Genomic DNA, 22,249 nt, shown 5'->3' on the forward strand with positions numbered 1-22,249 from the left:
GGTGTCGAGATCCCGCCCCCACATCCACCTGATCCAATCAGGAGCAGCACTCAGGTGTCAATCGTGACGCTTCAATCATCTGATGGAGAAAATAATCAGCAGATGAATCAGAGCGAACGGAATCATCAGCTGCAGTCAAAATGAGCTGCGGCTCAACAGGAAACTCCTGCTGGAGTCACAGCCAGCTGATCTGAGGTCAGACAGGACAGGACAGGACAACAGGGGACACGTTACTGCGTACTGAGTACTTTTACTTTTAATACTTTAAGCATATTTTCCTGCTGATACTTGCATATGTAGGACAGTCTCCTGTTTTGGTTAATAGGTGGCGCTGTTATATTTCTGCCCTCAGGGGGGTTTAGCGGCTGGGATCATTTGTCCTTACAGGCCACCGTATGTTAAGGTAGCCGGCTGCGCGAACGCCAATTTGCTTTAATGTTATTTTTGATTTGTGAAAGGTGAGCACACTGAATGACCCTCTGCAGTATAGTCGAATATTGGGACTGTTAGCAGTTGTAAAGTTATTCTGTATAAACTGTATGTGTGTTGAAGTCAACATGGATGGTCAGAAGAAGTTTGGGGATGTATAACTTTAGTTAACTATGTTTTTTATGCTTATGAGTGTAGCTAGCTTATGTTGTGTGGCTAGCTTTGAGTGTGGCTAGCTTATGTTGTGTGGCTAGCTTATGTTGTGTGGCTAGCTTATGTTGTGTGGCTAGCTTTGAGTGTGGCTAGCTTATGTTGTGTGGCTAGCTTTGAGTGTGGCTAGCTTTGAGTGTGGCTAGCTTATGTTGTGTGGCTAGCTTATGTTGTGTGGCTAGCTTTGAGTGTGGCTAGCTTATGTTGTGTGGCTAGCTTTGAGTTGCACATGAGCTTCGCGGGTTCAGTCGTTAGTGAGCTGGTGGAAATGCAGCGCTTCACTGTAGATGTTACAGGGTTGCTTTATACAACACACTGAGATGTGAAACGTGTTCTCTTCATATGTGGAAGGGAGCGAAGTCGCCAGCTGAGACTGTGTGTGTCCGGCTCGTCCCTCGGCGTTACGCCCGCACCCGAGACGCCAGGTGCAGCGCCCGGGCCGGGTTACACCTGTGGTGCAGTGACCCGGATCGTGGCGCTTCGAGACCGAAGAGAAAGTGAAGCTGTCGGCAGCAGGCGGCAACCTCCACTGCGTTACTGACCAAGTGTGTGGCGTGAAGATGCATCGACAGGATGACAGGATGTTCATCCTCTCCTGCATATCCTTTGAAAGTTGAAGTGTATCTTATTGTGTTGTGTCATTCATTTAAGGTCTTTTTATGATATTCTAGAGGAAAAGAGAGGGAAAATTTAAAGCTACTTGAATGCCAGCAGTTTCTCCACCAGTTCAAGGAGAGCCGTCCAGTGTGGTACACTGCTCTATTGGAGATTGGGGCGCAGAACATCGAACCCCCTCTTGATTTATCTGGGTGACCTCATCATATTCTCCAAAACCTTTGATGAGCATCTGGAGAGACTGCAACAGGCGTTTGATTGGCTTCACGAGCACGGCTTGAAGTTGAAACCCCCCAAGTGCCAGATGTTGAGACAGGAAGTGCAGTGTCTGGGTCACTTGGTGTCTGCTGGGGGAGTCCGGACCGACCCAGAGAAGATCAGCAGGGTTAAGGACTGGGCAAGGCAAATGAACCGCAAGGAAGTGCTGCAATTCCTGGGGTTCACTGGATTCTACAGGCAGTATGTGAATGGATACTCTGCCCTAGCTGCTCCCTTATACCGCCTCACTGCTGGCAACCCCAGAAAGAAAAAAAGGGGCAGGAAGAAAAGCCAGGCACCTGACCTACCCTTTCTGTGGACTGATGATTGTGAGGAGGCTTTTCAGACCCTGAAAGAAAGGCTGACGACTGCTCCAGTGCTGAGCTGTCCTGATTACAGCCTGTCTTTTGTCATTCAGACAGATGCCACAGGGGGGAGACAAAACAAAACAGGAGATCCGTGCGGTGCAGGAGGAAGATCCTGTAATCGGCCCCGTCTTGCACTATAAGAGTCTGAGCCAGAAACCAAGCCGCAGCAAGAGGATCAGTGGCGGTGAGCATGTGTGCCTTCTCTTGAAGGAGTGGAGGAGGTTAGTAATTACAGATGGTATTATGCACTGCTGCGTCCATGACTGCCAAAAGGGAGAGAGAAAGAGAAGCTGCGTGAATCAGTCAAGACGGCTCTTCACAATGACTCAGGGACTTAGGTTTTGAGAGGACTGTGCAGATGATAAGAGAGAGATTTCATTGGCCACGGATGTTCCAGGAGATAAAGGCGTGGTGCGAGCAGTGTGAGAGATGCTGCCTCAGAAAAACCTGCAGGTGTCGGTGTGGACTTTCTGACTTTGGAGAAGTCGAAGGGCGGCATCAAAAATGTCCTCATCATCACTGACCACTTCTCACGCTACGCACAGGCATACCCCACTATAGACCAAAAGGCCAACATGGTGGCCAGAGAGCTGTGGGGAAACTTCTGTCGGTTTGGTTTCCCTTTGAAATTGCATGCAGACCAAGCGCACAGTTTTGAAAGTGATGGAGCTGTGCAGGTGTACTGGCATCACCAAGACTCACACAACCCGCTATCACACCTAGAGCAATGGAACTACTTAGAGGTTCAACCACACCCTCATGAATATGCTTGGGACAGCGGAGCCTCACCTGAAGCCCCGGTGGCACGAGTATGTGGATGCAGTGACGCACGCCTACAACCACACACACTGTGATTCTACTGGATACACACCGTACTATCTGATGTTTGGCAGACATCCCAGGCTCCCTGTTGACCTGATCTTTGGGCTCCAGGCCACTAAAGAGCCATGTGAATATAGGGAGTATGTCCAGACTCTGCATGACAAGTGGGGACATATGTTGTGGTGAAGAAGCAGCCCAGCATAACTGTGTATGTGGTGCAGTCAGAAAATGGTGACACAGAGAGGGTGGTCCACCGCAGTCTCCACACACAGTGTTTGTTTCTTCCAGTGGAGCAGGCTGGTGAGGCGGCAAGAGGGGAGGTTGAGCCAGACACAGCAGAGGACATGGAGATGGAGGACACAGAGGACATGGGGAGCAGGTCGGTGAAGTGACAATACAGGGAGATGAGTCAGACACAGTGGAGGACTTGGAGGAAAATGTGGAGAAGTGTTTACCGCAGACAGCAGGCGAACAGTTTGAACGCACAGGAATGGAGGAAATGGATGTGGAGACAATACAAGTGAGTGTAGGAGGAGAGCAACATGTAACGGCCAGGAGCACCAACTCGCCTCCCAGGCCCAATGTTCCAAGGAGGAACTCGCCCAGAAATCCACGTCCCCCCAAGAAACTGTCCTATGAGTCACGAGCCGTGTAATCAGAGGAGGACCAATGGAAGTTGTGGCAGAGGGCCAAAGCAAGAAGAGCAGCTGGACACATACAGCATAAAAAAAAGCAAGTGCACCCAGGTTAATATGAGGTACCTGTACACACCTTCATCACACACCACTACACACCACACAGTCATTTATTCTCCACATTTATTATGATGGTTGTCATTGTTTATGTCTAGTAGGTGGTCCTTTAATTTCATTTGTTCCTTCATTTGTTCATTGTTCCTCTGGAAAATTATGCAAAAGCCGTGAAGTCAGTTCTCTGAAACACCACATGGGGGCAGTAGAACAGCTAGTTTAAATGTCACTTTCCAGCAGTAGGTCAGCATTACTCAGAGTAAACAAATGCAGGTAAACTCACATCTCATCTTTAATCATTTCCAATCATTAGGGATGATGATTGAATCAGGTGTTGAAGGTCTCACTGCTCTGGTCTGCCCTCAGATCATTTTAGGATTCAGTGTTAACGTGGATCTGCCAGAGCAGGAAGAACACAGAGGAATTACAAGTTTGGACCAAGTGACGTCTGACCTCATAGCTGATCCCTGATCAGTTGGGCTGTTAAACCTCCTTAATCCATCAGGAAACCTGCACAGGTAAACAACCGTTTCTCTGTTCACCTCTTTCACGTTCATTCTTTTAAATGTATTCAGAACCACCAACTGCATACTACAGAAACTGCCTTTAATACTAGCATGTATTATGAAACTGTTGGATTTATATTTCAGTATGCCAGGCCAGCACGTCTGATGGCAAACCAGCAGTACTGACGCTCTGAAGCAGGAAAAGTTCAAAGCAGCTGCTCTCCAGCAGGTCGACCAGCTCAGCCTGGTCCTGCTGCACTGCGTTGTGGGTAATCCAATTAAAGCAAGGTTAACGTCTGACAGCACAGTCACAGTCCGGGCTGTGACCACACGGCACTGCGACTCACCTGTGCTGTCCACGAGTGAAGAAAACACAGTTAAGCGGTAACATGTTGAATTAAACTTTATTGTTCATTGACAGACCTAAAAGAGAACATGTTAACACGACCCGAGCACAACCACAGCCTGATCCCGGATCAGTGCTGCTGCACTTTAGTAGACAGCATAGTCACTGGTTCAGAGAGTCTCTCAGTACAGATCCAGTACCGCCTGCTGGGAGCTGTGGGTCTGACCACTTCCACACTCCAGTTTCCTGTCTTGTTCTCTCACTTCCTGTTTCTTGTACTGTCCTGCAGTTTTTCCTGTCCTGTCCTGTCTTTAACTGCTCATTCATGTCACTTCCTGTCATACTCACTCCTATGTCTTGTCTGTGGTTTCCTGCTGCTCACATTTGTTTCCTGTCCTGCTATCCATTTTCTTGTCCCATCTTGTTTTTTTTTTTACTTCCTCCCCCGTCTCATTATTTCTGTTCTCTCATACTTTATTATCTTGTCAGGTTCTGACTGCTCGTGTACTCATTTTTAATTCCCATAATGTCCTGTTATTTCCAGTCCCCCTCCTCGCGTGTCCACTGATTCGTTAGCTGCTCCAGCTAGCAGATGACTCCTCCCCTTGGAGATTCCACCATGTCCGGTTGGCTGGAAAACGGCCTGGGACTCAAAAACCTCACACCTGCCTCACCCGCTCCCGGCCCATCGTCCTTCTCCGTCCTGGCACGCATCCTGCCCGATGCCGACAGCAGCCGGACATCAGAGTGTGCGTTGGCCACCGTGTGCCGCCGCACGCCGCCAGACTTCTCCAGGTACGCCTCGCCCTCCTGCTCCACCAGTGGGGCCAGAGACGACGAGTCGGACGAGTTGTGATGCTGAGTGACGGTGATTTCCGGCTGGGACTGGTCGCCTAGCAACGAGCCTGACGTGCGCAGATGGCGGGATTCTGGATGAGGAGACAGGAAATCGACACCATCTCAGACAACTTTTACGGACTACACTGCAGCAGCTTTTTGTGAAGCTACCACTAAATCTGCAGATGTACGTGTAGGTGTCTACACCTCCTGATGGCTGCGCTGCATGTCCTGCACCATCTGGAGCATCGGCACACAAGGTGCAATACACCCCTGACCAGTGAGGGCAGTGTTGGGTCATCTGTGTGACGTGACAATGAGTCAAGGACAAATAAAACTTCCTTTTTCTGCCATGATCTCAGAATGAACAAAATAGATTCGCCCTCCAGTGTGGCCACGTTTATTGTTTACACCGTGCAAATCCAGAAGTTCTAAATGGTCTGAGTTCTCCAATGTGCCCTCTGGTGGAGAACTCCAGTAATGAAAAGAACAAATCAAACGAGTATCTGTCCAGACTGTGACATAATGTCATCCTACACAACAGCACTTTAAAGGAGCAGTTCAAAAACATTGAGCTCACACGTCATGTTTCTCATCACTTCGTGTTCACTTTGACTTTTTATATTTGCCGGTTCTAATGAAGGAAATAAAACGTGTGTTCCTGCTGCTTCTCCTGAGCTCCATAGGATTAACTCTTCAGTGAAATATTCATATATTAATATTACATAACAGTGCAGTATTGTTGAGTCGGCTGAGTGGCCTCCTGCAGGAAAAGCTCACTGCTGGACTGGCTCAAGTCACAGCAGGGATTAGGACTATAATCTAATCAGGCTTTGCCAGCCGTGGGGACTTCACGAGAGGTTTAGAGTTGGTTTGTGAACCCCGGCTGGAGGAATTACACATTCCCTCCATGGAGCAGAGCTGCTGCGTTCACTGACTGAGCTCTGCAACGTTTACTTTGTAGTTCTAGTAGCATCTGTTAGCTGCACAGCTAAAAGTCAACAGTACAGAAGTGAGGAAAGAAGACAAAAACTCTCACTGAACCCAAACAAACGAAAGTTTTTCCTCATTAAATCATTTAAATCATGTTCAGTTTGTTAGAAAGTCTGGACTGTGACAGCAGCACAAGGTTTTAAACAAAAATAGAAAAGGTGATAAAGACCTGGTTTTAGGCAGTTTCAGTATTTCCTCTGATTATATTTTGACTGGTGAAGGCTGCTGAATCTTTTAAAGGAGCATTTAAAGGGAATCTACCGTGCGAATGAATATGATTTGTTTCATTTTCAAAACTTTTCCCGACACAGATGTGGACAAACCTCACACCTGATGAGTCGATTGACAGAAAACTAATCGGCAGCTGATTTGATCATCGTTCATTTTTGGAAAAAGGTCATTATTTTGGGGTTTTTCATATGGTTTTAGTCAGAATTCCTTTATTTATCCCTGGAGGGAAATTCTTGATGATTCTCCATGTTTACACTGTCACCGCTTTCACTAACAGCTGAGTGGGAGTTTACATTTTATACGCAGACCGAGTCACCATGTGGAGCCACGACCTCCGTTTGACTTTAGTTTGGCTTAATTAAACTCGCACTACTGTGGCTTCCCTTCAGTCGTATATAATACTATGACACTGCATGTGATACTTTTGCCTTAGAGTACTTTAATTCTTACGAGATCCTACTGACATACACCTTCAGAAGTATGAAGTCAGTAAAACGTGAATGCTTCCTCCATCACTGACCTAACAGGAGCTGGTTTCTGTTTTGCAGAACGTTGCTGAGGTACGGAGACACGACGACCTCCACCAGACGCTCCAACCGGTAGTACTCCACACTGGGACCTCCAGACTCGTGGATTCCCTGAGACGCAGACGGAGAGACAGCAGATGTACACAGAGCTGTTTGCTGCTACAGACAGTAAGAGCTGAGGAAAAGTAAGGTGAAAAAAATGTGCCCGATCAGATGTGAACTGGTGAAGCTGGTGTTCAGGGTTCGCCTGTGGAGAATCGGTGAACACAAGTTAACGACATCCTGGTGAGTGTGAGCAAGCAAAACAAGCCACCACACTAACATCCCACTTAACAAACTGATTAATTAATTGCTCAAATCTGGAAGTGAAATGACAACATTGGGCGGGCTGGAACAAACTTTTGTTGGAAGACAAAACAAATTTAAAACGCAAACTATGTGTTTCAAACATCCCTCACAGCCTCCTGTTTGACCTTCTGTACTTGCTGTAGTTGATAGATGAACTGACTGCTCCTGGTTCATGTTCTCGGTTTCTCAGCTCACTGTTACAACTGAGGGAAGTGACGGCTGAAACTGAGACGGCACATAACCGAAATGCGTGTTCACCTGCAGCACCAGCAGCATCTGTGTGACAGCTGGAGGGATGGAGGCTGCAGTTCCCAAAGTTTCCTCCAGGTGGAGCTTCAGTAGCACCAGATCTCTGAAGGCCAGCAGAGCCATCTGCCTCACCGTCAGCTCCTGACCCTGAACAAACACACACAGACAGTCAGGCACCTCAGGAGTCCAGAGCTCAGGATGTTAATCCACTGACCTCTGCTCGAATGATCCAAGACGATTTAAGGATTTGAATCAGCAAATTTAGTTCCTTCTTTAACCTGAGTAATGGGTCATGAGTTCAGGACAGAGACTTTCTGATGCGTTTTTCAAATGCACAAGTGAAGTCATGTAGTTTCATCACACTGAATAGACATCAAACATGGATAAACAGCACGTCAAGCAGCAGGAGACGCCTGTAGTTTGAATTCTGGATTCTGGGGTGGACTGTCCCTTTAAGGCGATGCTTCATCTCAAGTAACACAAGAAAGTTTCCCAGATTAGCATAAAGACTAGAAAGAGGGGGGAAACAGTTAGCTTAGCATAAAAACCTCATCTGCTATGATATCATGCTGTTAATGAAATCACAAACACATTCTGACGCCATGAGTGGCGTAATCAGTGCTCTGTGTGTGTGTGTGTGTGTGTGTGTGTGTGTGTGTGTGTGTGTGTGTGTGGACCTGGACCGGGTAGAAGATGGCCTGCAGGGTGGGGAGAATCTCTGTGAAGAATCTGTCCCACATGTCGGCGAGGACGGCAAGCTGCTTGTCACCTGTGGGACACTACAGGTGGTTACCATGGAAACACATCGTGGTAACATGTTGAACATCTCTGATCCACCAAGGAGGAAATTAGCTTGTTAAACTTAATGTCTCAGCTGCTGTCTGTAAACACAAACAGACTGATGTCACCGTCTGAGCTGATTCCTCCAACAGAAACACAATATGGATGTCAATAGGACACACGATGGAGAGTCAAGTTTTACACTCTGAACTCTGAACTTACCAGAGTGGAGGAGGACCTGGTCCAGGACTTCAGACAGACCACGAGTCAGCAACTGGTTCTGAAACACACACACACACACAGTTTATACATGATGTCATCCAGGCACAAGATGTCCGTGTGATGCTGCACAACATCCGGACTTGTTACTGTTTATTATCTCTTTTACTGATTTTTAAATCCTCTTTATTTAATCCATTTCTTATTTGGTTAACTACATTTTTTCATAGTTTTGCTTGCGGTGTGCAAACGAATGTACTTATTATTAACCAGTCAGTCGTCCTGCAGGGGTCGCTGTTGCAGAGCTCCATTCAGAAAAACCAAGAGAAGATGTGAGTTTGAGAGAAACCTGAGTGTCAAAGTTGTCAAAGTTCAAAGACAGACGCTGAGCTGTCTCAGGATGTGGACGGGAAAGACATGTCCGCTCTGAGGAGACAGCTCCGTGACAGGAGGACATGTTGTTGTCTCTGAAGAGGAAGAGGATGTTTGTCCACCTCTGGCTCATCATCATCTTCTGATCTGCAGCTCAGTACCTGAAGCCCGGGCTCATTAGTTAAAACGTTCGTCTTGTGTGTTAGTGAATTTTTAACCATTAAACGGCCGTCTATCAGCTGACCTGCGACCGTCGAGTCACGTGACCACACAGACTGAGGTGGCCTGCAGCTGAACTTCTACAGTATGTGGGGATAAAATCAATTGAGTCCAGCAGTTGGGAGCTCAACAAGTTGATGCATGCACAGCTGTTGGAGAGAACGATGACGGACGGATAAACATCTTCACGGTGTGCAGACAACTGTGAGCCCCACATCAGGCCATCAGTTCAGACTCAGAGTTGCGTCTTGCTTCCTTAACAAGAACACCAAACAAAACGTTAAAAACGACACTATGGTTGGATACGCATCAGACTGGTTCTTGGCCGGGACCAGTGACTTCCTGGAGGCTCTGCTGGTTGCATGACAACTGCCCAGGTGCAGGAAATATTCTGGCTTTTAGTTAAACTTACAGAAACTAAAACAGACCGAAAGTGTTCATCAGTGAGCTTTGGAGCTGCTGGACGAGGCTAACGGTTTCCTTATGTTTCCAGTCATGATGCTAAGCTAAGATACCTGGCTAGTGGCTGAAAAAAACTCACACATTTTAACATGTATAAACTGTGAGTGGATTATTTCATACACAAATATGAGCCAACACGTCGCTATCAGACCAGCAGATGATCAGGCTCTGGCAATTAAAGGTGAACTGTAATAAATACCGACACAGGAAGTGTCACTTGGACATCAGCTGATGTTTCCTCTCATTGTTGAAAACAAACAGACTTCTAGATGAAGCTGCTGGTGACATCAGACTCGGTTAAACTGTTGGGCTTTAGTACATTAAACACAGGAAACAAAGAGTGAAAATACCTGGAAGTAGTCAGTGATGAAGGATCCCATTTCAGTTTTCAGGAGCCACCTGCAAAGACACGAGGGAGTTCGGAAAGTTAGACTGACAGCCGCCATCTTCCTCTCCTTATATTCACACAGCAGAGATCAGGTGGGACCTCACACTGACTTCAGATCAGCACACACAGTCTGTCACACTTCTGTCCAACCAACAGCCCAACAAGTTCAATTCAGTTTATTTATATATGTGTCAATTCACAACAAAATTTATCTCATGACACTTTCCAATCAAAGCGGGTCGAGACCAAACTCTTTAATTATTTGTAATACAGAAAACCCAACATTCCCTCTTGAGCAAGCAGTTGGTGACAGCGGAGAGGAAACACTGACTTTTAACAGGCAGAAACCTCAGAGCAGACCCTGACTCAGCATGGACGGCCAGAGGGACAGACAGACAGAGAGAGAGACAGAGTCAGAGAGGAGACCAACAGGCAGAGAGAGAGAGAGACAGAGTCAGAGAGGAGACCAACAGGCAGAGAGAGAGACAGAGAGAGAGAGACAGAGTCAGAGAGGAGACCAACAGGCAGAGAGAGAGACAGACAGAGAGAGAGAGAGAGACAGAGTCAGAGAGGAGACCAACAGGCAGAGAGAGAGACAGACAGAGAGAGAGAGAGAGACAGAGTCAGAGAGGAGACCAACAGGCAGAGAGAGAGACAGACAGAGAGAGAGAGAGAGACAGAGTCAGAGAGGAGACCAACAGGCAGAGAGAGAGACAGAGAGAGAGAGAGACAGAGTCAGAGAGGAGACCAACAGGCAGAGAGAGAGACAGACAGAGAGAGAGACAGAGACATGGGGGTGGGGGGTGAGAGATGCGTAGCAGCAGTAATAATACCAGAAGTATTGGAACTGTGGATAATGATGAAGTATACAGAAGGTACTATGGTGAATTTAAACAAATTATGACTAAACAGTTTTAATCGCAATCAGTTTCGAGCAGGACCACAGCAGCAGGTCCAACCACGATCCATCAGAATCTGAGAGACCAGAAAGCACAAGGACTCCAGGGAAGAAGTTCATCTTCTGATACAAATGACAATCCCAGCATTTAAAGAAGCAGATTCAGCAAATTGTGACACTAAAATGATTAATCAATTATCAAAATAGATGGCAGCTGATTTTCTTTTGATCAATTAATGGCAGCAGCTCGGTGTTCTTTTGGTTTGTCTCAGATTGTGCCGGCGATCAGGCATCTGCCCAAACTGAAAAGATTTTTAGTCACGTCTCTGAAGGCTGGGCTAAAGAGAAAAAGAGGAAGTCTTCATCACCTGATGCTCTCGTTAAGCGTGTACAGCTCGTTAGACTGCAGCGCTCCACCCTGGAACACCTTGATCACAGCCGATTGGACGCTGAGGACACACAGACAAACACAGGTGAGGTCAGAGGTCACCAAGTCCCACACTTCCGGGTAGGAAGTTCATGTTTACATCACAATTCACTTCAGGCAAAACTAATAACAAATCTGTGAGCCGTCTGCTCTGTGGTGTCTGAAGACGCCTCTTCTGTGATCAGTTTGTGAAAATCTGGACCAATCGGAGGTTAAGATTTCAGTTCCTGGACATCTGGCCTCCTGCTACATCAGACTCTGATTTATTCTGAGTTAATGTGCGACACACAGCGGAGGAGGACGCAGTCAGATCCTCAGTATTCAGTTTTAACATTAGTGCGCCTGCAGATCTCCGTGATGCTGACGGCTCAGAGTGTGATGGGCCTCGTCCACGACTCGGCTGGCTGACAGGACATGGCCCGGCTGCCACCTCCACTTCCCGCTAAACATCCTGCTGGCCGCTGAGGAGGGCAGGAAACAGAACGAGGACTCCGAGGAGCCGTGAGTTCCTACTGCCAGAGCTGAAATACCCCCAATGCGCTGAGAAACTGAGCCGCAAACACGCACGAGGCTCGGGAAGTATCCTGAGCCGACCGGGACGTTTTCACGCTCCGTGCTTCCACCTGACGACACCGCAGGCCCAAAGCCTCGCTCATGTGGTCTCAGGCTGACATTCAAAGAAACTCTTCATCACCATTTATGACACAGGAAGTGAGTCCTGACAACACGCCAGTCACACGCAGCTGAGACAGAAGGCCAGAGCTGAAACAATAAAGCTTACCCTTACCTTACCTTAACAAAGTGGAATAAACACACACACTTACAGCCTGATCAGTTCAGAAACTGATCTGAGGGCAGCCTCACAGCCTGACCTTCACCACAACCTGCTATGGAAAACACGAGCCAGCACTTTCCCCTCAGTTTATAGCTAATGTTTGGAACCATAACACACACACACACACACACACACACACACACAGATCCAGTGACATATCGTGTCTGAAGATAACATCTGTACTTTGTTGTGGGATTATGGAGTCGACATGAACCAAGTTCAAATTTCCTCAATCTGCAGAAACTGACTTTTTGTCCACTAGGGGGCAGCAGGAATGTTTCTCTGCGGCTCACCTGTTCCACACGCTGGTGTTGGAGATCTGTAGTGCAGGTGAGCTGGCGTGGAACCGGGCGAGGTCCGACAAAACAGGGGAACTCATAAACCGAGGCCTGGGACGCCGGAAAGATCCCATCATGCACCCTGGGTCCTGAGGAGAAAGGAAACAAACGGTTAATTAAAAAGCATCATCAGTGTAAGTCATCCAATCAGAAAACAGGATCCATTTCAAGAGTCTGTGGCATTTATACAAAGTCAAGGTCCAGATGCAGCTGCTCAGTCTGAAGAGTGAAGCCAGTGTATTCTGTTTAATGTCCAGCAGGGGGCAACTGCACTGGTTTCAAATAGAAGTCTAACTGTATGTGAGTGTGTGAGAAAATGAGCTCAGTTGATTCATGACCTCAGTCAACAGTTTCCTGATGAGTTTATGGTCTCAGTCGCTGGTTTCACATCTTCTTCACTACAGCTTGATGTCCATGATGTGAATTATGATCACAAGTGATGCCGAGCTGTTGAGAGACAGTTTGACTGACACGGCAGCACACAGACAGGCAGGCAGGTTCTGTGCAGGTTTTTACTTCCTGTTGTCAGTAGGCAGAGCAAAACAGCTTCAGCAGCGTCTGATTCATTTAGAAACAGAGAAACATCGGCTTCCTCCAGACCGCAGCTTCCTGTGGAACAGCGCTGACCCGAGATCAGCCTGTTTGTTTACAGCACCGAGGTCTCACTCTGTCTCGCTTTCCACAAACCACAGAGAGAGACAGCCGGGCCCTGCTCTCGGCTCCGACTCTGTGCAGGGCGACGGCTTTCACGCTCGGGTGTCACCACGCGTATTCACGAGTATTTCAGTACATGTACATCTGAGTTTCTTTGAACTGGAGTCAGCGTCTTGTCTGTTATATATTTAGTCTCTTTTTTTCACTGAAACCGACACAACCACAGATTTAATTTTGTCAGTATGAGAAGCTTTCAGTCTGAATGAGCGACTGTACATGCGTGTGTGTGTACAACAGAAAACAGCAAATAAAAGCTTGTCGAGTAAAATGCTGGTCATGATTACAGAGTGGCAGAGAAGTTTGTTGTGGGCAGCCAATGACTCCACACTAATTGTACTCTGAATTTAAAGGAAACATGCCTCCTTCATACGAGTTTTGGTCTCAGTCTGCTCTGTCACCGTCAAACTTACTGTGGTAACTTTGCACAGACGTTAGGAGAAATGCAGGTTTTATTATAAGGAGGATTTTATCTGGACTAATAGAAATGTTCACCAGCCACAGGTTAGCGCAACAAGTTCACACCTTCAGCTGAGGTTCAGTCTCCATCAACACAAACAAACAGTTCGACAGCTGCAGAGCTCAGCTTCGACCAGCGACCTCGGAGGTCTGTCACCATGTGACTCAGTCCGACTCAAGGTCCACTTGCTCTGCTTGTTCTGGAGCAGAATCAGGAGTCTTTGTGGAACTACTCAGGTCAAGAATCAATCTGAGTTAGAAGCTGAGTTGGAACTCCACGTTATTCCATCGGTGTCTTGAAGCTTTGCGTGAGATGAGGTTAATGAAAACGTTTTTGCGCTCACTTCGGCTCGTGTTTCCCTTTTCAGCAAAAATAATGTGCTTAACAGGAGACGGAAACACTCAAACGAGTGATCAGCAGTTTCCCCTCCGAGGAGGAGACGCAGCAGCTCACATTAATACTTTCACTGGTCGAAAGCCTCTCTCTCTGTTTTGGGTTTTTTTTGGTAAACTGGTTTTGTTTTCTGTCCACGACATCAACTTCTGCTATATTATGTATTATGGCCTTGTTGTCTATAGCTGAAAGGAATCTTTGTGGAGCCTAATTTATTGGCTCCAAACCACACTTCAAAAGCTCACACAGCTGTGGAGATCCTGGTCACAAAAATCTGCTCTCTTTTCTGAGAAACATACCTGCAGGAAGGCCGGCTGTTGAGCACGACCGCCTTTCAGCACCCGCTTGCACAGAAATTACTGCAGACATCGTGACCTCCACTCAGTCCCGAGTCGACCTCGGAGCCGCTCCCGTCCCGGGTCTGCTCTCTGAGCGGGATGCCCAGGTGGCTGATGGGATCTCACAGCCCAGCGGGCGTCCCACAGACACTCACTGTGCCATCTCCGCTCATCGCAGCCAATGGGAGGCCTCACGCTGACAGTCAACACAAACACGCTATTGTTTGTTCGGCTGCGTCCTGCCAGTTTCAGAGGAGGTCAATAAATACAGATTTCTTCCTCACTGGCAGGAGGCTCAGCGACTCCGACTCGGGTCAGAAGTGACAGAGGAAAAATAAAAAGACCCAGAAAGGACTCGGCTGCCCTGGGGAGGCTCGTGCTCCTCTGCTGTGGAGTTTTCACAGTTTGAAAATCCATCTCGTAACAGAAATGAACCAGAAAAAAGAGAAAAGGGGGAGATGGTGGACAAAAGGGAAGTAAAAGATCATTCCTTTGTAAGGCCTTCATTCCATCACTAACACAGCACCAACACACCACAGCTGCTGCAGCCTTTAATCCTGTTAGCGCTGAAGGGAAACTCTGCAGGATCTGACGGTTTCCGCTCGTAAACGCACCACAAGGCGACTCAGCAGAAAACGACCGCGACGATCCATCGACCTGAATCGATACACCAATTCAATGACCGACGATCCAATTTGATCGACATGACAAATGTGACACTTTCCCAGCAGGTCTGCGTCACCGTTTCCATCAAAGCTTCTCCTTCCGAAACGTTCAAACAGTGTGAGCATCAGGCGGCGGTGGAACATTTTGGAGAAACGCCGAGTCGTTGGGAGATCAGGAGACACGACAAACCTGACAGCAGCCTAACGTCAGGCCGCTCAGGCATATCAACGGTAATCCAGCTTAACAACTTTAGGCTGTTTTTATATTCTATCAGCCCACAGTGGAAAATATTTATATGAACGCATCTTTTCATTATGATGTGAGAGCGTACGGCCTTCTGCACTTTGTAAAAGAGCTGCTGCCGTTACTGCAGCCGGACAGCAACATCAGAGCTCCTCGGGACTTCCTGAACCTGAAAAAGCAGGTAGTGAATAAAATAAAGTGCAGCAGTGATCAGTTGTTTTAATGGCATGTGAATCAATAATCTGTTGTCCTCCAGAGCAGAGACATGTTTAAGACCCGAAGTGTTGGCGGGGAGGTTTAACAGCTCAACACCCGGAAGAGTGTGGGAGGGTGACACCTAATCTGTGTGTGTGTGTGTGTGTGTGTGTGTGTGTGTGTGTGTGTGTGTGTGTGTGTGTGTGTGTGCGCGCGCTCAGGCCATGCCACACACTACAGGTTGTGTGTGGGAACAGGACCATGTGTGCACAGTTCACCACACGTAGTGTTCACAGGACGTGGTGGTATTAATACACACACGCACGCACGCACACACACACTCTTTGAAGAATTACGAAGTTGCTCGGTGTGACTTGGACGAAGGTCTCTCTGTGTCGTGTCCCCATAACGCAAAGAGCATCTACGTTTGAGAAGATGATTCACTCGGCAGGAAGAACAACCATCTCACCTTCTGCTCCGCAAAAAGTGGGCGTCTAGGCGTCACCATGTGTGTAAGCATCACCATGGTGACCCATCTGGTACACACCAAAACCAGTCATCAAAAAAAGGTCACCCCCTCCACCACCTGATCCTGCCCTCTGTCAGATCCTCCTCCAGTCTGTGATGCTGGGTTCAGGCCGGCAGGTGTTTTGTGACTGGATGCCTGACGCCTCAACATGATGATGAGCTGATGATGATGATGGAAGTTTACATGTTGGTTACACTGCGACAAACTTCCATCACAGCACAAGTCTGAACTGAATGCAAAAGGAAAAGTTTGTCTCTTAGTGAAATCATCAGCGTGTCCAGACATGAAGCTACAGCCCAGCTGGTTAGCTTAGCTTAGCATAAAGACCGGAAAGGGAGGGATTAGCCTCGCTCTGTCAGAAGGCAACATAGTCCACCGCTAACTGTGAAGATCACAGATAAACATTTGATATCTCGTTTGCCAGTCCGTCAACCCTTAGTCCAGACCCATGGATCAATACACCAGTAGTTGCTGGGCAACCCCAGAGACCCCAAGTTAGTGGTTCCAGCCAAGAAAACAGTCTGTATCCCCACTGAAAGCACAAACAAACAGGGTGTATTCATCAGTGAGCTCCAGACTGGGCCAGCCTAGCTGTTTCCCCCAGCCTCCAGTCTTTAAGCTAAGCTAAGCTAAGCAGCTGTGGGCTCACACAGACATAAGAGTTAAATCTGTGTTTCTTCTCCTTTAATGTAAAGGCGAGAGCAGCACGAGGCTAACGCTCTGTGGGCTCACACTTTAAGCTGCTGTAATCCTGAGACTGCAGGTCGCCACACAAAGCAAAGCAGCTCTGCTCAGTCACACTCAAAGTTTACCCACCAACTGCAAAACCAGAGAGGCAAGAGGACATCGAACGTCTCCTGAAACGATCGGCGACAGGCCGACTGCGTGCTCCACGTCCAACAGAAGCCCCCGTCATGAGGAAGCACTCAGACAAACTAATGCAATTACACACAGAGAGACACACGGAGGTACAGGACGTTTAGTCTGAACTGGGATCAGTTCTGACAGTCAGCGATTCATCACTCAACGTCAGTCACACATTAAAACTGAACTGTGAAAAGAGTTTATTCAGTCAGCTGAAGCTGCTGACCAAAACGGTTTACAATCACCAGAATCAGACATCTGAGGCTCAGTTATGGCAGCAGCAGCTTTGTGAGGTGTTTGTTGATGTGAAAATACTGAAGCTAATCTGATGAGCGAGACATCACAGCACGATCACCACAACGTCCCTGTCAGCCCGCGAAGGCTTTGACATGGAACACCAGTCTGCAGCTAACGTTTTCCTCTCACTGATTTGAATCATCTGAATGCGTTTGTGATGATGTTGAGTTTTAGGCTGCTGGTTGGACTAAACAAACAGTTTGACAAAGCAAACAATCAGTGGATTCATGGAGAAAATAATCAGCAGATGAATCATCAGCTGCAGTCAAAATGAGCTCCAACAGGAAACTCCTGCAGGAGCCACAGCCAGCTGATCTGAGGTCAGACAGGACAGGACAACAGGGACAGACACGTTACTGCGTACTGAGTACTTTTACTTTCAATACTTTAAATATTTTAAGGGCTATACTTGTATCATTTTACTGCAGTAATATTTCCAGTGCAGGACTTGGTGGTTTTAATACTTTTACTTCAGTAAAGGACCTGAATGTCAGGGAAACTCCCCAAAAAGCCCCTCAAACTTTTATCTCTCGACATCAACACTCGTCAGTGTTTTTTTTTTCAGTCAAACCCAAAATTCTGCAGCGTCTCTTATCGAGCTGCGCTTCTGCCTCTGACTTCCTCCACGGTCACAGAGCGCCTTTTGACAATATCCACATAATGACAGGAAATGGTTGTATGTGCGCATCCACGGTCACAGTGATGTAACGATTCAGACTTTCCTCAAGCTCCTCCTCCTTCACACAAACTCCACGCAGTCCTGTAGCCGCAGTGCATTCTGGGCTTTTACCTCTCAAGTGGCCACAGAAACTGCTCTCTGGAACCCCTGGCCACCAGAGGGCCACCAGAGGGCCATCAGCCACCAAAAGGCTACCAGGGGGCCACCAGAGGGCCATCAGGGGGCCACCACAGGGCTGCCAGAGAGACCCCCAGCCACCAGAGAGGCCCTCAGCCACCAGAGGGCCATCAGCCACCAGAGGACCACCAGGGAGCCACCAGGGGGCTGCCAGGGGGCCTCCACAGGGCTGCCAGAGAGGCCCTCAGCCACCAGAGGGCCATCAGCCACCAAAAGGCTACCAGGGGGCCACCAGAGGGCCATCAGGGGGCCACCGCAGGGCTGCCAGAGAGGCCCTCAGCCACCAGAGGGCCATCAGCCACCAGAGGACCACCAGGGAGCCACCAGGGGGCCACCACAGGGCTGCCAGAGAGGCCCTCAGCCACCAGAGGGCCATCAGCCACAAGGGGGCCAGCCAGATGTTTTGGCATCACTTTTCTCATGTCATCCATCTTTATGTACGGTCGGTGGTGTCAAGACAAGACAACTTTATTTGTACAGCCCATTTTTACAAGCAGTTTGTCTCAAAGGGCTTAACATAACATCACAGCAACATCCCCTGCCCTTCGACCCTCACATCGACTAAGGAAAAACTCCCAGAAAAACCTTTAACAGGAAACACTGGGAGAAACCTCAGGGTGAGCAGCAGAGGAGGGATCCCTCACCCAGGACGGGCGGACGTGCAGTGGATGTTGTACAGGCAGGAGAGCAGTTAGCAACATGAGATGTGGGATAGATGGGGAATGTTCAGGCAGGGGAGAGCTGATGGAGGCTGATGGAGGCTGATGGAGGCGCCTGGTGGGCAGGCTGGGCCCTGAGCAGGGAAAGCAGGAGCAGCAGGACCTAGACTAGCTGCGAGGTCATATGCAAACACCAAACTGCGGGTGGGTCTGAATACGAGCTGAAAACTCCTGCAGACTCTGAACTGCCCGTAACTCTGCTGACAGGATCTAAACAAGCTGGCAAACATGTTTATTTCTGCTGTAAACCTGGACATTTTAACATGGGCTCTCATGGGGACTGACTCACTTTTGGAGCCAGCCTCAAGTGGCCAATCGAAGAAGTGCAGTTTCTGTCACTTCCTCGTTGGCTTCATTTTTCAGCCCCTGAGGCCTCCACCTGTTTTTCCTACAGGAACTAACCTGCCTGTGGGCGGGGCTTCCCAAACGACTATTTTGATTATTGATTAAACTATTGATTATTTTCACAACTGTTTGTTTGTAAAATGTCAAAATAAGTGAGAACAATTGTCATCACAGTTTCCCAGAGCCCAACGTGACGTCTTCAGGTGACTTCTTTTGTCCAACCAGCAGTCAACAAGCCAAAGAGTCCTCAGTACCTGTCAGAGCTGACTGACCAGCAGCAGATCCTGACATTTAGGAAGCTGGAAGCAGCAGACGTTCGACTGAAAATATTCAGCGATTATTAAAATAGCTGGTGATCAATCGTCTTTTCGTCTAATAGATTAATCGACTAATGTGGGTCCTTGAGAACTTAATCTATCTACAGGTGTGACAGGAACTACCTACCAGTAGGTCTTTGTATGCTCCTGACACACCTGTGGGTCCACCTGTTGGACCTCAATCTGCATCCAGTCCAGTCTTAACTTGCAGTGTTACTTACAAAACAAAACCACCTGTCGACATGCCGGACTCCCTGCAGTCCACCTCTAAATCACACGCATCTTCAGCATTTAAAGCACCTGCAGGTCTTTCAAAGGTCCACCTGCAAACTCTGAACTACCTGCATGCTTCCTACAACACAAACCACCTGGAGGTCCCCTTACAGCAGCTCGACCACCTGAAGGCGAGTCATCTACAAAACCAGAACCACTTGGACGTCTGTCGACAAGAACTAGACTTCTAAAAGTCTCTTTTCAGGAACCAAACCACCTGTGGACCTTTTTGCAGACTCTAATCTATCTTGAGGTCAGGATTAAAACCTCCAAAAGCCACCTGTACGTCTGGCCACAGACCGCCAAGACTTCAGCCCAGTCCACGTCCCCTCTTCTGTACTCGGGGTCTACTTTACAAGACCTTCACGACCTGTAGGACCATTAACGGGTCGTCATCTGCAGTTCTGGAGTCTGTTTACGAGGACTCCGTAGTTTTTATGTTTTTGTGCTACTTTCGAGTCCGTTTCACACGCCGACTGTTTGTTTCAGTTAGCGCTTCTGCTCGGCTGAAAACGCCTGCAGCCTCGCGGTGTTTGTGCAGGTAAATGAGCTTGGAGGACCGTGTGAAGTCAACCGCCATGCCGGACTCGTGTCGGTGTGTGAGCTCACCTCTGCTGATGAACAAAACGCGTCCTCGGTCCTCACAGGAGACAGTCAGCCGCTCCTCGTCGGCTCTCCTCCTGAACTCATCGCGTCACGTCCCGCCTCGGCAGACAAACAGCAAACGGTCGTGTTTGTTTGTGCCTTCACCGAAACTCTCAAAGTGACTCAGTGAGTTCACATCACACGGCGCTTCAGCTGGGATCGAGAGCAGCTGCCCCTTCTGCCGCCGCTCAACAGGCTGGAGGCTGCGGCTGACGAGCTACACGAGCTACCCGCCGACACTTCCGGTCAACGCCTTCAAAGTAAAAGCCGAGCTTCTCGTACACACGACGTTAGCGGTAACATTTTTATTTCTCCAGAGGAGGTAGAACTACTTAGATCTTGTACTTAAGTAGAAGTAGCGATATCACAGTGTAAAAGTCACGTATTTGCATACACAAGAATGTGTGTTACGTTATTGGATGCGTTCATGTGTTCATCACATTAATGCTGCAGCTGGTAAGGATGGTTAAACTGCTGCAGTTTATCTGCTGAGTAGCTTGTGAATTTTATATTAAATGTTAACTCACAATAATACAAGCAAGAGTATGACACAATATGACCACAAATACAGATCTAAGTGAAAAGGAAATAAAGTGTTGCAGAGATTACTTAAATTGTACTCATGGGATTCAAATTGGTTTTATGAATTTTTGACTGTTAATATGATTTTTTTTAAATGGCCGTTTTGTTTTGTTGCACACGTTCACCTGCCCAGTGAACATCCAGCGTGATGTGGAGCAGCTGGGGGTTCAGTGTGGTGTTACCCCACGTCGTCTGCCGTCACCCTCACTCGTGCAAGTCACTTCAAACTTTAAACTTTATTTGGTCGGTATTTTATGTATACACCGAAATTCTTTCTCTGCATTTAACACATCACCACGCCCACCACTGACTGAACACATGTCAGGCGCCCGGGGAGCAATTTGTGGGGGTTAAGTGCCTTGCTCAAGGGTATACCAGCCAACTAATAGCGGGCCACGTACAAATTTTGCCTGCTAGCCGGCGTGGAATCGAACCGGCGACTCTCCGGTCACAAACCGCTAGGCCCCAAAAGAGACGTTCCCATACCGGGAGTCGAACCCGGGCCGCCTGGGTGAAAACCAGGAATCCTAACCGCTAGACCATATGGGACTGATTGCTAAGATTAGCATGAGTTTATGTTCCAATGACGAGGAGGAGAAGGGAGAAAAAGTGAAATGATGAGACCAGACCAGCTAACAGTTTATTCACTGTTATTGTTCCATATGAGAGGAACAAATATATTTTGTTCTTTCTTTCATTGCCTGTCGTCTCTGCAATAAAATAATTGTCGTGTTCACTGGACACGAGGTGAAATGATGTTATACTTTTAATACGAAGGTAAAGCAATACATTTCCGGCGTGGCTGTGATTTCAGCTTGACGCAGCGACCTGCAGCTTATGAATATTCCTGACGTGGTCACCAAGTTAACGATCAAGATGAAAAAGTTTGCTGTGTTTGTGGCCTGATCACACGTCACCGTGTCACTGTTTTGTTGTTGTTTGGATGATAAAGAAAGAAGACAAGAACCTCCAATTAGCACTTAAACCCATAAACTGCGGCTGTACTTCTGATCCGACCCGATCCGATCCGATCCGAGTCTTTTAAAGGGTTCACAGTGTGGCGGTTCGACGCCGGCAGGACGTCAGCACAGGCAGACTGCGGAGTGTGAGATGATCCACATGCAAACAGCCGTTAAAGAGGAGGCTTCAGGTGAGCAGGTGAGCAGGTGACCTCACCGCACTGCTGAGCACCTTAACGTGGTCCACACCGAGACGCTTCTGTACCGGCAACAGGTCGGCATCACGTTCAGACTGTAAGGAGAGTAATCACAAACAAACAAACAAACAAACAAACAAACAAAGCTGGAAGCTGCTGTTTGTTTGCACTCGGATGAACAGAAGAGTCAGATGAAAGAAAACTTGTCTTCACTCTTCTGTTTCTGCCACAACA

The 22,249-nt window shown here is 48.0% G+C and overlaps 1 protein-coding gene, 1 long non-coding RNA gene and 1 other non-coding gene across 8 annotated transcripts; 1 reads left to right on the plus strand and 2 right to left on the minus strand.

The window, feature by feature from the left end:
• The first annotated feature begins 92 nt into the window (after positions 1-92).
• Positions 93-5,491, plus strand: LOC124061572. 4 transcript variants are annotated; one of them, XR_006843774.1, is made up of 7 exons: positions 93-244; positions 991-1,186; positions 1,311-3,459; positions 3,620-3,724; positions 3,818-3,969; positions 4,102-4,226; positions 4,848-5,491. It is a non-coding gene; the product is annotated as an uncharacterized LOC124061572 (long non-coding RNA). The 4 variants fall into 4 exon arrangements; XR_006843772.1 differs by lacking the exons at positions 93-244; positions 991-1,186 and having other exon boundaries at positions 1,197-3,459; XR_006843773.1 differs by lacking the exons at positions 93-244; positions 991-1,186; positions 4,102-4,226 and having other exon boundaries at positions 1,197-3,459.
• prr5l (proline rich 5 like) lies at positions 4,339-20,517 on the minus strand. 3 transcript variants are annotated; one of them, XM_046393522.1, is made up of 10 exons: positions 20,242-20,517; positions 12,382-12,515; positions 11,195-11,275; positions 9,891-9,939; positions 8,491-8,548; positions 8,166-8,257; positions 7,498-7,635; positions 6,885-7,002; positions 5,348-5,441; positions 4,900-5,232 (listed from the first exon to the last, which is right to left on the minus strand). In XM_046393522.1, exons 2-10 carry the CDS (start codon positions 12,501-12,503, stop codon positions 5,046-5,048), a joined length of 939 nt encoding a protein of 312 aa, XP_046249478.1. In that variant the 5' UTR covers positions 12,504-12,515; positions 20,242-20,517; the 3' UTR covers positions 4,900-5,045. The 3 variants fall into 3 exon arrangements, with proteins under 3 accessions (XP_046249476.1, XP_046249477.1, XP_046249478.1); XM_046393520.1 differs by lacking the exon at positions 5,348-5,441 and having other exon boundaries at positions 4,339-5,232; XM_046393521.1 differs by lacking the exons at positions 5,348-5,441; positions 20,242-20,517 and adding an exon at positions 12,765-13,045 and having other exon boundaries at positions 4,339-5,232.
• An 819-nt stretch (positions 20,518-21,336) lies between these two features.
• Positions 21,337-21,408, minus strand: trnae-uuc. The gene has a single exon. It is a non-coding gene; the product is annotated as a tRNA-Glu (tRNA).
• Positions 21,409-22,249: the final 841 nt, after the last annotated feature.

This window comes from Scatophagus argus, chromosome 7 (genome assembly GCF_020382885.2).
Source record: "Scatophagus argus isolate fScaArg1 chromosome 7, fScaArg1.pri, whole genome shotgun sequence".
In the NCBI taxonomy this organism is placed as follows: domain Eukaryota; kingdom Metazoa; phylum Chordata; class Actinopteri; family Scatophagidae; genus Scatophagus; species Scatophagus argus.